The following is a 21180-nucleotide window of genomic DNA, read 5'->3' as shown; positions in this document are numbered from 1 at the left end:
ATGGCCAGCAGCTATTTCTTAAAAAGTATATAATAATGATGCTTCATGCTAATTTTTATGCTTCAAGTTGTATCATAATTTGCACAAGTCCCTCGATTTTGCTTGCTAGTATCTTCCACTATTAGGAATGTGTCTATATATAATTCAGGCAAAATGTGTACTGGTGAGATAGTGTCAAGCCTTTCTATGAGACAGCCAAGAATGTGCCGAGATATGTTCAGACAGCTTTAAGAATGTTAAGAAAGTGTCAAGACATAAAATATTCATACATTATTAAGAATGTCAGGAATGTGTTAAGACTAACCTAGACGAATTTAAGATACTCGAGAATTGTTCAAGACTAATCAAGACAATTATCTTATCAGATGACGAAGAAAGTGTCGCGAAATTTTTAAACAATGTTAATACTGTCAAGACATATATATGTCAAAAAAAATTAAGAACTTATTTTAGACAAATTTAGGCTTTGTCAAGAATTTTCATAAATATTTCAGACAAAGAGGGAATGTCGAGTAAAAATTCATGTGAATTCAGACTAAAATTGGTCTTTTCAGACTTTTTTACTTTTGTAATGTATGTATAAAACACAATCGACATACATTTTTTAATACAATTATACTTCAGAAGTATTTTTGAATATAATCTGTACATAAAGGAACAAAAGGTGTCTTTCTTCTAACAGTTATTTTGAATAAAATGTCTATATCGAAGAAGCAATTTTTAATTTAATAAAAAGACAATATTAATAAAAATGGAAAGCTGGATATACGTTAGAAAGACAACAATTCAATACATATAATCAACAACATGTTAAACATGCGCAGTAACAAAGGCTGTGTGTTCTATGTACACGATTGATTTCTAAATGACCTTTAATATATATACATATGACTTGAAATCTATTAAATATTTTCAAACATCTTCAGTTTCTTTTAACTGAACTTATGCATTGGACCATCTTTAATTTCAAATTGCAAGCTAATTTTTTGTCTTCGGCTAATTCTGTGATTAGTTCATGAATTCGTTCTATATTTGAAAATAGAATACAAGGCGTAACATTAGAAGGAGCTGTCGCTTCTTAAAACAATTACTTTCTGGCTTGCCTCAAACTGTTTCTGACCTACATGACTGACATGCCATAAAGATCAACTTCATCTGAAACCAAAATATTTGCAGACGATATACTTCTCTTTGGAACGATCACCACAACCCGGAAGACAGTGAGCTTTTACAAAACATTATTGGACAAGTTTGGGGATAAATGGTAAATGAGCTTCAACGCCAAAAACAAACGTTAAAAAGAAAATGGTCTATTACTAGTTCAGATTGGACAAGCGAGATTGGTTTCATTCTAGCCAAAACAAAAAATATCTTTATCGATAACTTGACATATATCAGTCAACTTTTTTCTTCAAAACCACGAACATATTTAATATGCAAAAACTATAGCGGTTTACCGTTATCAAATATTGATTGAAAATGAAACCATTATATTAGTCCAAAATTTACTAATGCGTACATTAACCATTAATGTTCAAAACACATTGCGGGAGATTACATGTTATTATTTTCAAATATTGAGAGGAAATTCCGAATTTAATCCAGTATAAGTCTTGTTTTAAAAAAGATATTAATGTGGGATATGTTTATGCTTTTTATGATTAACGTGCGATATATATGATACTTTGTTTTGGATGTAAGCAACTAGTATTACTGGTAAGATTATGTTTTATGTGTAGATAGTTTGCCTACACATTAATATGAACTTTGATGGTTAGTTGTCTCCTTGGCAATAATACCACATCTCTTTACTTTTATAGTTATAGCATATATTTTTAATATACATATCTCTTTTTTTAGAAATTTACCTGAGATAATATAAACGACATAAAAAAAACGTCATTTTTTGTTACGTTTGTCCATTCATGTGACCCGCAGTTTATATGTTGTGGTGTCCTGGTGTGCTGTCTTAAATTCATGGGAGCGTTGTTTTTCTGCGGTTTTTATGTCGTTATGTATTATTATATTATCTATTTATGTATTTCTCTATGTTGCGTTAGTCTATTGATGTGTTTCACTCGGTTATAGTTGTTATCCGGATTCATTTATTAGCCTAATTGAATTATGACTATTGAACAGCGATAAATTACTGTTGCCTTAATTAATATTTTTTCTTTTTTTCAGAGCCTTATTTCAAAATGGGTTTGATGCCAGCCTTAATATTAGCAATGCAGTTACTCTTTACTGGGTATATTAAAAGATTCAAAGTAGACACAATATTTGAAAAGCCGCTATCTGGTGTCTACGATTATATTATTGGTAAGAACACGTTAAACTGTGCATTGCCAGTAGTATATCTCACTCATATCGATACTGATGTAAACGTGATTAGTTCGAAATGCGCACTCTGGTTTTAAAATCCTTAATATAATGGCCATGAAGGGGGTTTTGAGCAAACATATGTCAGAGACATGGATTTACCAATTCAAAGATTCCAAATGTTGAATTATATGTGTTATTGCTAAAATAAGCCCGCATAACAATAGAACACTCAATAATCTGGTGAATCCAAAATGTATACTTTATATTTCCTCACTTTTCGCATAAATATATGCAGTTACACTTCCAGTGTTTCGATGGGAACGGCCATCTAGGTGATACATATATATCAACCTAGCATCGCGTAAATAAAAAGAAGGTACTTTTGACAGTTAAATTTGTAATCATTTTTTGCAAATAAATGTGCAACTAATTCAAATGTTTTCTATAATTTGTTTTTTTTTATGTTTTTGATGTTGCACTGTTTCACCACTGTCCCAAATAAGGGAGAACGTTTGGTTTTTTACTATACTAGAACACACCCGCGAAATCGCGGGCATTCAGACCGTAGTTTAAAGTATGTAAAGTGTTGTTGGAAGAATTTTGTAAAATATTGAATGACTGGAGAATTTCAGCAAATGTATCCTAAGTCATAGGTTATTGGGGACAGGACATTTTTTTTTTATCCCTCCTTCTTCATTTCCAAAATTCCCAATTTTTGGTTTTCTATCAATTTCAATATGAACATACATTTAGTATGTTATGGACATTTAAGTAAGGAACCTGTAATTCAGTGGTTGTCGTTTGTTTATGTGTTACATATTTGTTTTTCGTTCATTTTTTGTACATAAATGTGGCCGCTAGTTTTCTCGTTTGAATTGTTTTACATCGTCATTTCGGGGCCTTTAAAAGCTGAGTATTCGGTATGGGCTTTGCTCTTTGTTGAAGGCCGTTCGGTGACCTATATATATAGTTATTAATTTCTGTGTCATTTTGGTCTCTTGTGGACAGTTGTCTCAACATGGCAATCATACCACATCTTTTTTTGTTGTTGTAATAAATGAATTTTGTAAAAGATTTAATGACTGGAGAATTTCAGAAAAGGTATCAAAAGTTCACATGAATAATTTTAGCGCTTATCTTTATGTCCATTGCTATATAAATAAAGAGTATTTACTTTCAATTACAAGTTTACTAATCGATCCATGGTGGTCAATTGATATAGTATACAGACCCTCTCCATTTAATAAACTCTGTGACCGCCGTGGATAGTAAACTTGAAAATGATAGCAGATAGAATTAAAATACACTTTATTCGTAGTATATGTGTGTTCAAAGTATACAGAAAAACGCAAACCGGAAGTCTAATCTGACTTAAAATTTCGTCCAATGACGGGACAATATCCGGATGCCTTTTTTCTCGTTTTTCTCCCAAAATAACTCATCTGAATAATCATATAAATGGATGACAAATGCGACTATGCACTGTACCTATAGGAAACAGAGGCGTGTTGATTAATTTATTGTGGAAAGAAGAGAAGCGACACCCAAAATGAGGTCTTCTCGTTTAATAGTATAGATAGATAGATGCGGATATGAATTCCATTATTTTACTAACAACTAGATTTTATCCTCAATATCAAAGTCTAATTATAATATTGATTCTTAAATATGTATGGCTTTTCTTACGGTTGAAAGACAAATGAATAATACAAAATGGTATTTACAGTAACATGAATATTGATATTTTACTTACTTTAAAACATTTTACCGACAGCTGGGACTTAGTCGTGATAGCATATAGGCGTGGATAAGTTAGAAAATAAACTGATGTGGGTGCTAAAGTAGAATTGATAAAGTATTGCTAAAATGAACGCACGATAACATGTTGAAATAAGCTAAAAAAAATGATAAATTAGCCTCACATGATCTCCCCTGTACGCTTGATGAAGCAAGTTCGTATAGCGATGTTAATATATGTTTAATATACAGATGTATTTAAACAGGTCGAGAACTCTAGATTTCTTTACGTCAGAATATATTTGCATAGTAATTTCCCAAACACAAGGCCAATACGGCCTTGAAAAACTTATCAATCGACTAAATGAGCTACAATGCATTGTTGGCTACTGCGAGTTTACTACAACCGGAAAACACGTGGAATTAGTGGAAGAACTGTCAACTAATATAGTGTCTGTGATTCTCAAAATATATGTTTTTGTTCTGCGAATGTGATTATTGTAAAATATATAACATACTCTTCAATTTGCATGCTCAGATTAAAAAAGTATTGTTTACGGGCTTCACTATTCGACTTTCTTTTTCGCCTTGTTGAAGTTGTTGAACAGGTTTTTTCCCATTGTTATGCATTGTACCTGTGCAATAATTTTACGATCTAAATCAGTGAAATTTCAGATGAAATGACCACTGTCCACTATGAATTTTTTTTTAGCTCTTTTGAACCTGTATAATGTCATTCCAAAATCATTTCTCCCTAGAAAAACACGAAAACTTTCATTGATCAGAAACGCTTCTTTCTGTACTGGATGTGTAAAATTTCTATCAGGACCTGAACTGAAAGTAAGAACATCATAATATTCAGTATGCTAAAAATAAGTGTTATGAAAGCGGCAGGGCGGATCCAGCCATTTTAAAAAGGAGGGTCCTTACCCAGAACAAAAAGGGAGGAGGTCCAACTACATGTCTCCATTCAAATGCATTGATCGTTCAAAAAAATGGGGGTCCAACCCCCGGAACCCCCCTCCCCTTGGATCCGCCACTGAGCGGGTACGGTATATAGCTCAATACATTTTGTATAGTTTCATCCATCGATAAAGTCCGTTTGTTGCTAATTTTATCACAAAATATACCTCAGAGGTTTTTTATCGTTCGGCTCCTGTCATGTTGACGTATGTGAAATATCTCCAATATTTAAAGCCTCTGGAGCACAGATGGTGCCATATTACCTATTATTTTTTCTTCTAAAACGTGCTTTGTTTATAGAAATGAGAAGATGAGGTATGAGTGCCAAATGAGACATCTTTAAAAAATAAAAAAAAAGACATAATCTAGTAAAGTAAGCAGTCATAGGTTCAATGCCGAAAAGTACGCTATAAATGACCCAAAAATTACTTTTGTAAAACAATCAAAAAAAAAAATCAAAAAAAAAACAAAAAAAAATCGGCCCAATATAATAAATAAAAGGAGAAGAAATCTATCTAAGAAATCTATCTAACGAATGCATGTAGACTTTGGTTAGCTTTCTTGCTTTGTTTGTATATTGTACAATCATATTAGGATAACAACCAATAAAATTCAAATATAAAATATGCAAGTCAAACTATGCCTATATATATTGTTTAAAGATGTCAATCTTATTGTCAAAGCTTGTATAAACACACAAAGCAAGCAAGCCAATCAAAGTTTTACTTTGCAAGCATTAGGTAATCAACTGTAATGATTTTATTCAGTTTGGCAAATGTCCGAGCCCGTTAAAAACGAAAACAAAATGAAACTACAGTTGCTGACTTCACTACCTTCAATACAAAGGGAACAGTTTAGAAGTCTTATATACTGAAATGTGACAAAAGTAAATACACAAAATTCAAGGATCACACATTTGCCTTTAATTATCTATACGGAAATTGCTGTACTCGTGAATATTAGCACCGGCTGATTTTACACTAGTAAGTTTGTCTCATTGGTTATTGTGTTTTTCGCTGTTGTTTCGTTGCTGTCTGGTGGACGAATACATGAAATCTCCGTGCCATCATCAAACATATTAATGGCTATATATCGGGTAATTCAAACCCTTTTTTCTTCCCATAGAAACAACTCTTCGTTAATCTGAGCATGGAAGGAATACTTTGTATCACGAACTATAAATGAGGATACACAAAATGAAAAACTAAGCGAAATTGTGAATCCCGCATTGCACGAAAAAATGTGTTGTATTTCAGTAAATAACACGTGTTCTCGGTTGATTGTAAACACGTAGTAGTCCATCATGCATTGTTACTCATTTAGTGGATTGGTCAAAACCCTAGGTAAAAATAAATTGCGTCACATGTAAATAAACAATTACATGTGCGAGAACATAAGTATGCTAATTTATGCATTTCCATATAAGGTAGTGGTCCCGACCTGTTAAAGCAATGTTTATGTGACAATTACGCTTATTATTCTGCAGGTTATATATTTATATGAATATATATATATAAACGAGTCTAAATTGAAAACTACGTTCAAACCTATGATTGCGTTGGATAAAAACCGCAATTTTTATACGTGTAAAAAAAATCGTTGTAGAAGGATCTAAAAACAACACAAACAACATTTTCCAAAAGACCAAAAAAGTAAAAAAGTATATTTAAACAAAACGCATTTGACTAACAGGTCGAACAACTGATGTTCTTTAACCCTGCTGACTGCCATTGACGATTGCCAAATAAAATTGAACTGAAGATGTAAAAAAATGGATCTTAATATAAATTTAATACTAAACAGAAAACATTTTTACTTGTGGCCACGATGTTATGCCACAAACATAAGGTGTCAATATTTTTTTAGTACACCAGATCCGGATTTCCACAATACATGTCTCTTCAGTGATGTTAGGGATCGAAACGGTATTTGTAAGGCCATATTAAAAGTACCCTCATTTTTAGAAAAAAGTACCCTCATTTTTAGATAAACTCTTGAATTTTAAGAGTCAATATAAGATGAACGGATCATGTAAACCGGAGGGAAAATATGATACAAGCCCAAACGAAAAAATATAAACGAGCCTAAATTGAAAACTGCGTTCAAACCTATGATTGCGTTGGATAAAAACCGCAATTTTTATACGTGTGCATATAAAACAAATTTCGTTGTAGATGGGTCTAAAAACAGCACAAACAACATTTTCCAAAAGACCAAAAAAGTGAAAAAGTATATTTAAACAAAACGCATTTGACTATATATATATAAAAGTTAAGTAAAGTCCGTATGCTGGTAACATATAAAGATTCATTAAAAGATAATAACGGTTTCAATGCATCCTTTTACTAGCACTTTCACTGCTTTCACAGATCTTCAGGTAATAGGATGGCTATTCAATATATATATATATATATAATATATATTCGATTGAACATTCAACGGACATCTACCTTGCTGATGTTTCTCTGTACACACGTCACTACTTTGATTTTGTTGTTGTCATTATTTTAAAGACATCATATGATATTCATAGACAGAAATTGGCTTCAGATTAATATACATAACTTACTCATTGACGTAGAATAACACAGTATTTAATTCCAACTAACTTGCATATGTTTAACCCCACCTCATTCTGCATGTATGTGCCTGTCTCAAGTTAGAACTTAGGAGCCTGTAATTCAGTGGTCTTTTGTTTGTTGCTGTGTAACAATATTTGTTCGCTCATTTTTTTACAATAACTAGACTGTTAGTTTCCTCGTTTGAAATGTAAATGCATTTGTCATTCCAGGGTCTTTTATTACTGACTAACAATTAAAACGAGAAAAGCCATCTGTCTTTAAAAGTTTCACTAAATTAGAATCCCACTTCAATTCGAAGCAAAACCTTATCCTGGCTTGTTTTTAACAGAAACAACATAACTTTAAGTTCATATAACAGCGCACTGGTTCTTAGAAGAATAGAATTTTCAGTTGATATAAAGGCGCACTGGTTTTCAGAAGAACTTTCAGTTCATGTAAGAGCGCACTTGGTTCTCGAAAGTGCAAAAAGGTTCAAATAAACAAGTAACACTAGTACTATGTCCTTCTACGTCATTTTCTGAAAACAAATTATCATCCAGCACGTCTTCAACTAGTGTTCAACATTTCAAATCATTTTACAAAAAAATCTTAAATCCATGCGTAGGAACTGGTCTGTTTGGATTATCTAATACTTGTCTATATGTTCTTCCTGACCGTGACGTTGCTTTTTAGAAGTGTACTTTTCTGGAACAAATATGCATATAAGCAACCAGTACCATTTTTATTCATACTTTTTTTCCCCTTTCATGTAAATGAAATATTTTCATGATTACTGTGTTAGATCTACGTCATTGAGTCAGCAACTCAAAAAACATGCAGTGTGGTCCATACAGTCTTCAACAATAGGATGGCTATACAATACAGTTCATTGATGGGGGATTTTTCTAATTTCTACTGAATTTATTTTTCTTTTTTGTTTAATCCTTTCAATTTTTTTCAAAATTATTTTTCAATCAACAACATGTTTTTACGGAAGCGTATTAGCGCCACACATTTTTTTTCTTTATTTTTCTTATTATGTTTGCGTTTTAACGCAAACCTTTGCGATATAACGCAAACATTTTTATTTCAATTATTCATTAAGTTTTGTATATGTTCCAGACCATATGAGTATTTGGACCGTACGCGTACGGTCCGGACCGTATACGTATACTCATACGGTCCGACCATACGCGTACGGTCGGACCGTATAAGTATACGCGTACGGTCCAGTACGATCTGACAATACATGTTATTTGATCATATGGGTTAAATTGAAACAATCTTTATTTTTAGTTTTACAAATTGTTATTGATAATTTGTTACAATTAGATAGATGAAATGAACAAACGAACAATTGAAATTAGGTATTTGTTTAATTGTATATATGAATCCTATTTTGGTACTCTCGCCCAAGGTGACACAATTCAAGTAACGTAATATTTTTAGCAATTTCATGTATGCAGTTCATGCATGTTCTTTTGCATTTGTTTTTTTTTTTTTTGATAAAGTTGCTAAATATTTTAAAACAATTGAACTCCCACTTTATGTTTACTTCCGATATCTTCAATTTCAGCGTTCATAATACAATTTTAAAATGTACTACTGATGGACATGCTTAATACAAGAGATAAGTATATTTAATTAGCGTGAATTAAAAACAAGTTAGAATATAAAGTTTTAGTTTCATTTACAATTGAACTTTTTTATATCAATTTGATAGTTAAGTTATGTTGATCTGCTATATGCATTTGTATCTAATAAACTTGACCAACTTTTTAATAATAGTCAGACCGTACGCGTACGGTCCGACCGTATGAGTATTTTGAAAAAGTACGCACACGGTCCAGACCGTACGCGTACGGTCCAAATACTCATACGGTCTGGAACATATATATGTCCGTCTGTCATTCATTTCGGATGTGATTTACTAGTAGATAAAAAAAGAAACATACATACAAGGCCAAATCATTATAATAAATATGCATAGGAATAATGGAATAATTGAAGTGCAATTATACATAAATTAAGACTGATTTGTGCATCAGAAAAGTATATAATTTAACAAGAAAATAGATATAATATATAGTCATATTAAAATTGAAAGATCAAAAATAATGTCATACAATTGTGAAACCTCCAAGTCAAATAGACAAAATGATCTTTCTGCTTTAAAATGAATTATTAATAAGGAAACATTTTTTTTAAATCTCAGAATATGATCAAGATTCTTTGATAGAAAGTCATTGAATTTTCATTTCAATATAATGAAGTATTTATAAGATGCTTGGGTAGCAATTTGAATAGAGAGAACATAATTTTATTAATAAAACATCTTCATTCTTACATTTATTGCCAAAGGGTAGCTTGTTTGATTGTAACCTACTTTACACAGTTCTCAAACGAGAGCTTACTTTGGAAGTATATTTATATTCGGTTATAGCTATATTAGCAGTGTTGATTTTTTTCTTAGGTATAACCTCAATTTACTCAATTTTCTTTGTAATATATATACTAATAGTAACTTGGATATCGTTTTTGGGGACCTTTATAGTTTGTTGTTTAGTGTGAGCCAATGCTCCGTGTTGAAGACCGTAATTCGGCCTATGATGGTTTACTTTTACGAATAGTGACTTAGATGGAGAGTTTTCTTATTGGCACTCATACCACATCTTCTTATATTATTCTGCTCATTATTAGTCATTGATATGATCTAATTATTCAAGCAGTTTACTTTGCAATTACTACAAAGGTGATAAATTTTATTATATCCAGCCTCCTCCATTAACGCAAAGGTTTGCGTTATATCGCAAAGATTTGCGTTATATCGCAAAGGTTTGCGTTTAACGCAAAGGTTTGCGTTATATCGCAAAGGTTTGCGTTATATCGCAAAGGTTTGCGTTTAACGCAAAAGTTTGCGTTTTAACGCAAACATAGGAAGAAAAAAAAGTGTGGCGCTTATACGCTTCCGTATGTTTTTATGAATGGAAATCAAGTATTATAACATATCTACATGTACGTACATCTGCTTTTTAATTGAAGATGACTTCAAAGGTTAACCTTAATAACAAACTGCTTTTGAAAATGGTTCTATAAATTTTACATGAAATATCACAATTTACTGTTATCATACAGTGGGCGGCGGCACAGCAGGATCAGTTCTTGCCACGAGGTTGAGCGAGGATCCAGTGACAGTATTAGTATTAGAGGCTGGAGGTTCAGACTTGGAAAATAAATATGTTGATATACCACTTCTGTCGACACACCTTCAATTCTCAGAACAAGACTGGCAATACTTCACAGTCAAACAAGAAAGTTCAGGATATGCTCTCGATGGAAGGGTAATTTATATACTGATCAAGGTTTAGAATTATTCTGAATGATCATAAAAAAATTATGTATACTATGTAAATTATAAGCCATTAAAATCAACAGTATATCAATTAATTGAAACCACAAAATATAGAAATACATGAATGTTCACGTTATGTACAATATTCACTTATTAAACGGGTTTTTTTTTCTTGTTATACCCTTTTAGATTGTCTCCTTTACCTTTGATATTCATTAACGCACATGGGTGAATAAATTATCTAAGAAATGTTTGCGCACACGGAAATTGATTGGCTCTCAGAGCTTTTACATACGTTTAATATAAGTACTTGGTCGATACCGCTGCTTTTATACTACCATTCACCGAGTGCTGCAGACCTGGGTGATCAGTGTTGGTCCCATTTAAAAAAATAATTGTTTCTATCAATTTTATATTCATAAAATAAATCCCCTGTAAAATTTCAAATAAATCCCTAGTTACTTTTCGTTAAGATGTTTTCTAATATTTTGTATGAACAGCTTTCTAAACTTGCCGAGTGTACAAGATGAAAGTATGTCTTTGAGCGTTCCTGATGAAGGTAAATCCAGAAAAGCGCTTCGGATGCATGACATTATTAAACGTGTTGTTTTCCATTTTTTACATCACAGGGTCGATACCTCTGCTGGTGGACTATCAGTTCCGGCTGGTATCTTCTGCTCAGCAGTACTGACATGATTTAACAATTTTTTTCTAAAATTATCCGTTTATAAATGTTGTATTAAGAAACTAAGATTTCAATTCCCTCAGGCAAAGTTGACTCTAGATGAATTTGGTTATCTATTTTAGGTATTTTTTGTCATATAGCTCTTCAACGGGTTCGGTTCTCATACATCTTCGGATTTTAAATGTTTGGCTTTGAGCGTTCCTGATGAAGGTAAATCCAGAAAAGCGCTTCGGACGCATGAAATTATTAAACGTGTTGTTTTCCATTTCTTATTCTAGAAACACTAATTTTGCACACAATATTCATATCATTCTGTTTTATTTTTGAATATTTTAATATTTCAAATTGCCTGCCAGTAAACATTTTTCATAACTACACATGGCAAATATAGAATTCATAATTAATTTCAGATGTTAATTTTTACTGTTTGTGTACAATAAAGAGTAAAATGACAAAAATACTGAACTCCGAGGAAAATTCAAAACGGAAAGTCCCTTATCAAATAATTGTCACTGTATTCTTATTTAAGCGGAACTATTGGCCGGCTGGAAAAGCCCTCGGTGGTACAAGCATTCTTCATCACATGACCCATGTCCGTGGAAGTCCGTCAGACTATGATAGATGGGAAGCAGAAGGCTGTACTGGTTGGAGTTACAGGGATGTTCTTCCGTACTTCATGAAATCCGAAGATGTACAGATACCTGAACTTAAAAAGGAAGGTACTTATTTTAAAATAAGTATAAGATAATGGGCTATTGTATAATACCATCATAACGTCTTTCCTGGCAGCAAAGTAGCAAAAACAAGTATGTTGAGACAGACAAGCAGGTCGCTCACCTGTATGAAAAACTATGAAATCCAGAAAAATTGTTAATGATGGAATAATGGAATTAATCTTAATATTGAATTGTAACGTATCAACTTCGTGTTATAAAGGAATCAAGAATTATACTTAATAAATACAAATGTATTTCTGTTTCATTGTAATGTCACCGCACATATTTTCAGACATTTAATACAACTTGTAATAAGGTTGTTTCAAATTCATGGAACCGCTTATAAATAAGCTGTGTAGGTCACTGGTTTGTGTCCATGTGAAGTAGTTATTTGCATGTATTTATCGATCAGGTCGTTGGTCAATGCAGTGGCCAAGACATTACTGTAAATCTTATTTTTAGTAATCCAGATCTAACATTACTAAACCTTGTCAAAAAAATCTAACGATATTTTATCATGTAACATTTAACAGTTTTTTTTAAATATGCGACACGAAAAAAAATCTTCTAAGTAAAGAATCTTTCATTTTTTATCAGTTTACCGGTCAGTTGGTGGTTCAATGACAGTTTCCATTGAGCCTGGCAATCCTGCAACTGAAATTTTCAAGAATGCTGCAGGTGAACTTGGTTTCCAGACACATGACTGCAATAGTCCTGACATGATAGGTTAGTCTATGATAAAACTATATCCACCTTTTATTATCATGGAGACTTCATTGCCCATATTCATCTGTGAATTAGTTAGTTTTCTGATGATAAAAGTAAAATCAAGCAGACTTTAAACTCACAAGGGTTTATGCAATGGCATAAGTTTACTCCCCACGAAACGAAACGGGTGACGCTAAAGATGGTCGGAAATCATTTTCTTTTCTAAAACAATGAAAAGTGAGAATAATTACTACCCTGCCCGTGTTTCCTTGTAACAACAGTCACGCTTTTTGTTGATCTATAACACTTTTTCCATGTTCAAGATTCTAGAGTATTGCTGAAATACATGTACTTAATTTAATAGAAATGAGCCTTAGTTTTTTTTCAAGTGTATGTATAACCGATATTCTCTAATTCTTACTCGATTCAAAGTTATCCTTTTCCTGACCCGTTGATTATTTTTATTTAATCAACGTGTGGTTCATTTGATTTCAGTTGTTCATTGGTCAAAATACGATTATGACGTCGATTTTTCTTGCTTTCCTCTGAATTTCCTATTGTTACGACCATGCCTGATGACGTCACATAGAAAGAACACATCTTTTTGCAGATCATTCGAAAAGAAGGAATAAATTTGCCTGCTTATTGTTTGAAAATCATTAGAGAAACAGATTCCACCACCAAATCTCGTGTAATACGATATTTATCCACTCTCGACAGTTAAATTTTAAATATTCAAAACGCTCGGCGAGCCTCGCGTTTTAAATTTCAAGATTTAACTGTCTCGAGTGGATAAATATCGTACCACACTCGATGCAGTGGTAGAATTTATATACACCTAATTTGAAATAAAATAAATTGTTGTTTGTAAAAACAAATCAATCGCATGACATTTGATTCAAAAGGCCGATGTTTCATTATATACAGTGTCTTTATTTTTTAAGATTTGAAATAAATATACACTTTCATTATCTTAGGAAACATTGCCATCTTTTGTTTATAGAATGTTACATGTTTAACTTTTTAATTTGAAAATTTTTAAACCTTTGTCAAACAAAGCAAACATAACCCTATACTAAGTTTTAGAGCTAATTGGATGAGAAGATCAACATCTAGTTGCATTTAGCTTTATGTTCATTATGAATTCCACTCTTCCCTATTTTGATACATACTACTGCAGTTTACTTAGTTTATGTTAGTGTCGTTTTAGATTATGTCTAAATTCCCAAATTCAATTCAGGGCACTGTCCGGTTCAAAATGATGTAAGAAATTCAGAAAGATGTAGTACTGCTAAATGTTACATCAGACCAGTGTTGGGAAGACAAAATCTTCAAGTCAGTCTACAAAGTCATGTTACAAAGGTATATATTTAGTATTTGAGTCTCATTTCATTCTTGGTGAGCTGCTTGTACTCATGAACTGTTTATGCCCTATTGAAATAACTTATTATATAATATAGTAAAAAAAAAGAAAGTGAAAGTTACCAAAGGGTCATTTAAACTCATTAGTCAAAGACAAAGGCAAACTGACAACACCATGGCAGAAAAACGAATTCGACCAAATGACAAATAACAGACGCCAAAAACAAACATGCACTCATTTTCTAATGGGGAGCCTCGGTGGTCGAGTGGTTTAAATAGTTACTACTGTTATCACTAGCGAGTCAACACCGAGATGCACTCGACTCCAATCTTAATTGACCAGGATTGTCAGTTTTCCTTTCGAAGATCGGTGGTTTTGCTTCCTCCAGTAATAAAATATGGCAGCCACGAAATAGCCCAAAAGCGGTGATAAAAAGTGGCGTTAACAACACAAAATCAAAATCTACTCAAATTAATTCAATGGCAGCCATCACTTCCGGTCTTCGTTCTATTCACAAATTGTGCTTAACCTACATAATTCGTTGCTGTGTTCCTAAATGTGCATAAGATAATTGCCATATATACAATTCATACTTTAAACTAACCAGTAATGTATACAGGAGATGAAAATACGAGAGTAAACTATACATTTTCCTTTTTTTTTAAGGTGGTCATTCATAAAGGAAAAGCTGTTGGGGTTGAATACATGAAACATAGTCGTCGAATGATGGTGATGGCGCGAAAAGAAGTCATTGTGTCAGCAGGGGTTGTAAGATCCCCTCAAATCTTGATGCTGTCTGGTATTGGACCCAAAGAACATCTTGAAGAGTTTAAAGTATATATTTGTTTTCATTTCAGGATGCTGTGGAATATTTTTCGTTACTATATAAGTACTTTCGCAATACATGAACTGTTATTATTTGTAGGTTGGAATAGACATTTCGAACAGCTTCAACGAATACAATCGAACATGTGGAAATTCCTATTTTAGTACTTCATGGAATAATGATTCAAATCCAGATGAATTTTGGATGAGGCATTAAAAAAATCAGCTATTCATTCTTGAGATAACTAAAACTTAACTTAGCACCAAATTCTAGTGTTAATGGATATTTATATTTTTGAAAGGCAAAAAATAGACTTAAATGACTCTTGATAATTATACTTGTAAAATGAAATTCGAACTAAATCTAGCCACATACATATGTCAGCTGTTTCATGTTAAGTGTGAAATGAAGGTTTAAGATGTTAAATTGACCAAAGTAAGCCTTATTGTTTTGGAATGAAGTAAAATATTCACTTTACAAATTGGTGATACATATTATGTAAGATTGAAACAGAAATCTTACATTAATCCTCAGTGTTGAGAAGAATCTAAACAATATACTCGTCTATGTTTTGTTATGAATGCGGTCTGCATACACAATAAATGTATTATTTCTTTCTTTACCACGGTGTTTTTGGTTGTTGTTTGTTGTTTTTATAACCTCCGTAGCCATTTAATTATTAACGCGCATTTCAAAACAATTGTACAATTATTGTTCGAAAGTTTTTTTATTTTTAGTAATACTGATAAAATATATCGAGATAATTTGCGACAGAATAAATTATAAAGAAAACTATAGACTCTGAAAATCAAACAAAATGGATTAATTCCAGAACGAAAACTTGAAGTATAAACAAAATTTGGTAATGCTTATAATGTGAATGAAATGACTGAAACATTATAGGCATTACCAAATTTTGTTTATACTTCAAGTATAAAGTACTCCCCCCCTACTTGCTATGTGAGGCATAAAACATAGAAAAATAAATTTGGAAGGGATATAAAAAATATTGGCAAGTAACACACTGTCCGCATTAGGGACTATATTCGTGACAACGAAAATCAACGAAAATCAAGGGACAACAAGTATGGTCTCGGACCTATTTGTTTTCCTCTACGTTTCAAAGATACGTTTAGTTGTACTAACTTATCTCAACTCACTAAAACGATTGTGTTCATTTCAGATACCGTTGCATGCTGATCTGCCTGTTGGAAATAATCTTCAGGATCATTTACTGTTTTTCATGTCTTACAGAGTCAATGCAAACTGGACGATAAATACACAAAAACTATCGGATCCTGGAGAATTCCTTAAGTATATAATAGACAAAAAAGGTACAAAAAATTTTAAAAAATAATATTGCAGTTAACCAAGCTATATTTAATCTGTGAGTAGAGATTGAACGTTGAGGAACCAAAACTCAATAAAGCCATCAGCTGAAAACAATAAACTTGAAATGTGTTATTTAATCCCGTTAACATCTATTGCATTGTCTTACCCGGATCTCACTAGTAGAGATGGAACTGCAGATCCTTCCACGAAACCTGTATTCACTTACGGTTTTGGTGAGGTTCGTGTTGCTTAATCACTAGTTTTCTCTATATTGTTTGGTGAACCTGTTTGTCTCTTCGTAAATATATTTCGCCATGCCACTGTCTGTTTATATTCCTCCTATGGTTATTGAAATTCTCTAATTTCTATAATCTTCCTTTTCTCAATCATTCAAGTTGTGTCTACATGTGGTTAAGGTAGTATATGGGTTTATATTCAAAGACTCTTTATCTACAATTTACGCTTGGTTCTCTAAAAACCATTAATGTCAGTGTTTGTAAGTTTAATGTTCTCAATATGTTGTGTGTTCATTTCAGGTTTATATACAGAAACAGGCATCAACGCTGTATTATTTGCTAATCTAGAACAAGAGGATGTTATGAGTGGTTCCCCAGATACAGAAATATATTTTTCAAACATTGCACCTGATGCTAAAGCTTTGCAAAGTGGATGGAAGCAAAATATAAAAGACAAGGTAATTACAGGATTGATTTCATTGGACATTCATAAGAGGCCGTAGGCTCAAATCAAGTAAATATTTGTATGTATGACTTTGATCTATTTTAATTTTTTTAACGTAATAATATCTTTATTGCATATTTGCTGTAACAATTGACTAATTTACTATTATTACATGTAAATCAAAGTCAAAGAGGCTTACGTGAAACACCTAAAATTCCAAGACAACTAAATATAAAGCATTCAAAACCTCATATAGGTTAAGGGATCATATTCATAAGGACATGTTAAGTTCCGCTGATAGGTCGTATTTGGGCAAATATCTGATGAAATAACACATTTGTGTAAAATGAGTATTAGTATTGGATTATCTCCCATTTACCAGAAACAAATATCACCTGCAGTACCAAAAAGGTTATGATTTGATTATTATTACAAGCAGAATAAAAATAGAGATTAAAAAGAGATAACTGAATAATAAAAAGAGAGAAAAAAATATCATAAATTAACAGCACAATGACAATTGTGTAAGGAAAAAGAAGGCAAAGTCAAATACTTGAGATAAAAAAATTGCCAACTTATACAAAGTACAAGTTTCCATACATCGTTTACAATGTACAGCTCATATTTACCGAGTTTGCAGAGTTTGATTATTTACAATAAAAACTTATATTTATCTGCAATAAACACCAAATTCGTGATGTGCAAAAAACTGCGTGGTTATGTATTTATATGTGATGGATTTTATATGATACGTACGTAACTAACCTGACTTTCACACAAGGCGTAAAAATTACTCACGAACAAAGCGCTTTATTCCAGACAAAGCTCAAATACACAATCGAGCTGACTTATCCAATTCTTTCAGAGATCGTACAAAGTGCCAGTAATAGAGTTATTAACACTGTTTGTAAGCATCCCAACAGCACAGTAAACCATCAAAATCATATATCTATAGGGGTGAATGAAACATTTACGTCTTTTTAATATTTTTATTTTTTGCATGCTACTATTATAGGTGCTTGATCACATGGTTTCGAATGCTACATCAGAAGGGATTAGTATCATGCCAAGTTATTTACACCCAAAAAGTAAAGGAACGATACGGCTGAACAGCACAGATCCATTTGAACATCCTTTGATTGACCCAAAGTACCTTTCACATCCTGATGATATAGCTGGATTTATCAGAGGTAAACGTATTGTTTTGTTTATCATTCATCAGGTATACTGAAATTTCAAAATTTTTTATTTGTATCATAAATATTGTTTTTATTAGTTGTTACTGTCTTTTTAAGTTTATTATATCTTGTAGAAATGCGTGTTATATTTATTCTTTTTTTTACAAAACAAATGAAATCCTCCAGTCTCGTTCTTGTTATCATTACCGTTGAGTTGGTTATTTTTCGACTTATGAGTTTCGATTAGGTATTTAGTCTTTCCCTTTTTTCTTTCCATATTTTTATGCAGTAAAAGAAATCTTAATACATATTTTATTTACGAAGCTTTTCACATGCAAATATATATAAGAACATTTGGAGATTAAACATTAACATTTCTCATTTATTAAACTACCGTCAAATACATGCTGACTCTTTTATATGAAGACAAAATTAATTAAGACTCAGCACGATCACAATAGAAAAGGTGATGTTTTCAGTTATCTGTGTAATGAAAGCAACGTTTTTTTAAGGTGTCAGATTAATACAGACTCTTGTGCTAACTGAACCTATGCAAAGTATTGGGGCAGAGTTGATAAGACGGGATTATCCTGGACTTTGCGATGACATACCATTCGACAGTGACTCATATTGGGCGTGTTATGTTCGCTCATTTGCTACAACGGCATTTAATCCAGTAGGCACTTGTAAAATGGGTGACATAAATGATCTATCATCGGTAGTGGATCCCTTACTGAGGTAAACGTGCTTTTACTTCCACTTTATATGTGTCATTTTTGACTAGTAGAAAAGGGAATGTTGTATAATGAATGGATTCAATTCATAAAAATACTAAGCTTATGATTAGGTACACTAAACGCGGGTTTCGTCTTTTAATTATAAACATCATCATCATTGATCAGTCGCTGTCTTGAAATCGGTTATATGTGATATAATTGTCTCCCTAAAAATATGATCTTCATGGAAGATTTTTTAATAATGTAAATCATACGAGGTATTGATGGGTAAGCATCTTTATTCGAGGTTGAAGATGATCTGACAACTCTTCGAGGCGCTATTTCTTATAAACAACAATTAATGTAGTTAAACATGTTAAAGGCAGTAGTACTTTACCGCTGTTTAATTGTCATGAATAGATTCAGCAAAAACAAATGAGGGTTAAAAAACTTAAACTGAAGAAAACACATCAACTATAAAAGGAAAATAACGGAACAACAAAATCACTGAACTGCAACAGTAAACAAACACCAACATATGTATCAAGCTTGAAGTTCCAACATTAATTGAACACTAAAAAGATTTGATAATTTATCTTTAAAACAATGATTCTGAGGAAGGAAAAGCCTTATGGTATCTATGATGAGTTCATTTCCATATTATTTTATTACTTGTACATGTTAAGAAGCACGGCTTTAATATGGACCTTTTAATAAACCTTAATAAACTAAGAATAAGAGTGCGGTATGCGTATTCTGTTCTTATGAGTTTATACAAATTTAAGTAATTTATTATACTTTGTTGAAAGGATTGCACAATTTATAAGATATTTAGACTTGTCAATGATCTTTCAGGTCTAGAACATCTGCTTTTTCAGCCCCAGTATGTCCTTATGATTATTTTGTTTTATTTATTATAGGGTTAAAGGTATACAAGGATTACGAGTAGTTGATGCATCTGTGATGAGAAATTTGATATCTGGAGAGACCAATACCCCAACAATAATGATAGCCGAGAAAGCTGCAGATCTTATCAGGGGGAAAGATACGGTGTTGGACATACGAAACAAACTAAATACCAAGTTTTTCACTCAACTTGAAGACATTGAAACTTCCAATATATCTGCATGGTCATCCCAACTAATACAAAAGTTGTTATCAACGAACTTGATATGACAACATGTAATTTAGGAAGAAAAATAGATATATTTTAGATTACAAATCCATATTCAAATTATTCAGGTTAATGACAATAAACAGTATATTGAAATAATGACATACAAGTGAATTGACTATTTAATGATTGCCTCCTAGTTTCTTGGTGACTTTGTATCAAAGGAGGTAATGGTGGAGTTGAACATTGTATTTTCAATTATTAAACATGGCGTAATCAATTGTGACACATTGATGACTGTTGTGCTCCTATTTTGACAATTTTACCTATTATATCTTTTTTGTTCACGCATCGGTGTAAATATAATGGAATTTAATGCGACTGTCGTACAAGTGAGATGTTTAGCGCTATAAAACAAGGTTCATTCCACTATTTTCTACATTCGAAAATGCCTGTAACAAGTCAGGAATATGACAGTTGTTGTCCATTCGTTTGATGTGTTTTATCATATGATTTTGCCATTTGATGTCAGCGCCACATTTAATTAGACAAAATGTTTAGTTGTGTTTAAATTCATATAATTTTAAAAGTTATTCAACCAATGCACGTATACAACTAAGTATTTCTGTATACACGTGTTTTATAATTATTACGAATCTACAATGTGTTATCAACAAACATGACAAATTATATTTTCATTCAGTGATTGTTTATCGGAAGACAGAAGTAGTACAAACAATACATTTGAGAATGGAAATGGGGAATATGTCAAAGAGACAACAACCGATAAAAAAAACCAGCCGAAGGTCACCTGTCATGGATTTTCGATTCAGTGAGAAAATTCGCACCCGGAGGTGAACCTCAGCGCTGTTCCTTTAATCAAAAAGTGTACAAGTTCAGTGAAACACACCATAATTAGATGTTCC

At 32.2% G+C, this 21180-nt stretch overlaps 1 protein-coding gene across 1 annotated transcript; it reads left to right on the top strand.

Moving 5' to 3' along the window:
- Positions 1 to 1490: 1490 nt before the first annotated feature.
- LOC139517764 (uncharacterized GMC-type oxidoreductase Mb1310-like) lies at positions 1491 to 20534 on the top strand. The gene is made up of 12 exons (XM_071309150.1): positions 1491 to 1716; positions 2185 to 2319; positions 10719 to 10924; positions 12150 to 12339; positions 12934 to 13062; positions 14285 to 14406; positions 15074 to 15241; positions 16417 to 16567; positions 17102 to 17259; positions 18262 to 18436; positions 18937 to 19162; positions 20061 to 20534. The coding sequence occupies exons 2-12, from the start codon at positions 2199 to 2201 to the stop codon at positions 20314 to 20316; spliced, it is 1902 nt and encodes a 633-aa protein (XP_071165251.1). The 5' UTR covers positions 1491 to 1716; positions 2185 to 2198; the 3' UTR covers positions 20317 to 20534.
- Positions 20535 to 21180: the final 646 nt, after the last annotated feature.

This window comes from Mytilus edulis, chromosome 3 (genome assembly GCF_963676685.1).
Source record: "Mytilus edulis chromosome 3, xbMytEdul2.2, whole genome shotgun sequence".
NCBI classification, from domain to species: Eukaryota; Metazoa; Mollusca; class Bivalvia; order Mytilida; family Mytilidae; genus Mytilus; species Mytilus edulis.
Note: the sequence above shows the minus strand (reverse complement) of the source record. Positions and strands in the feature narration are given on the sequence as shown.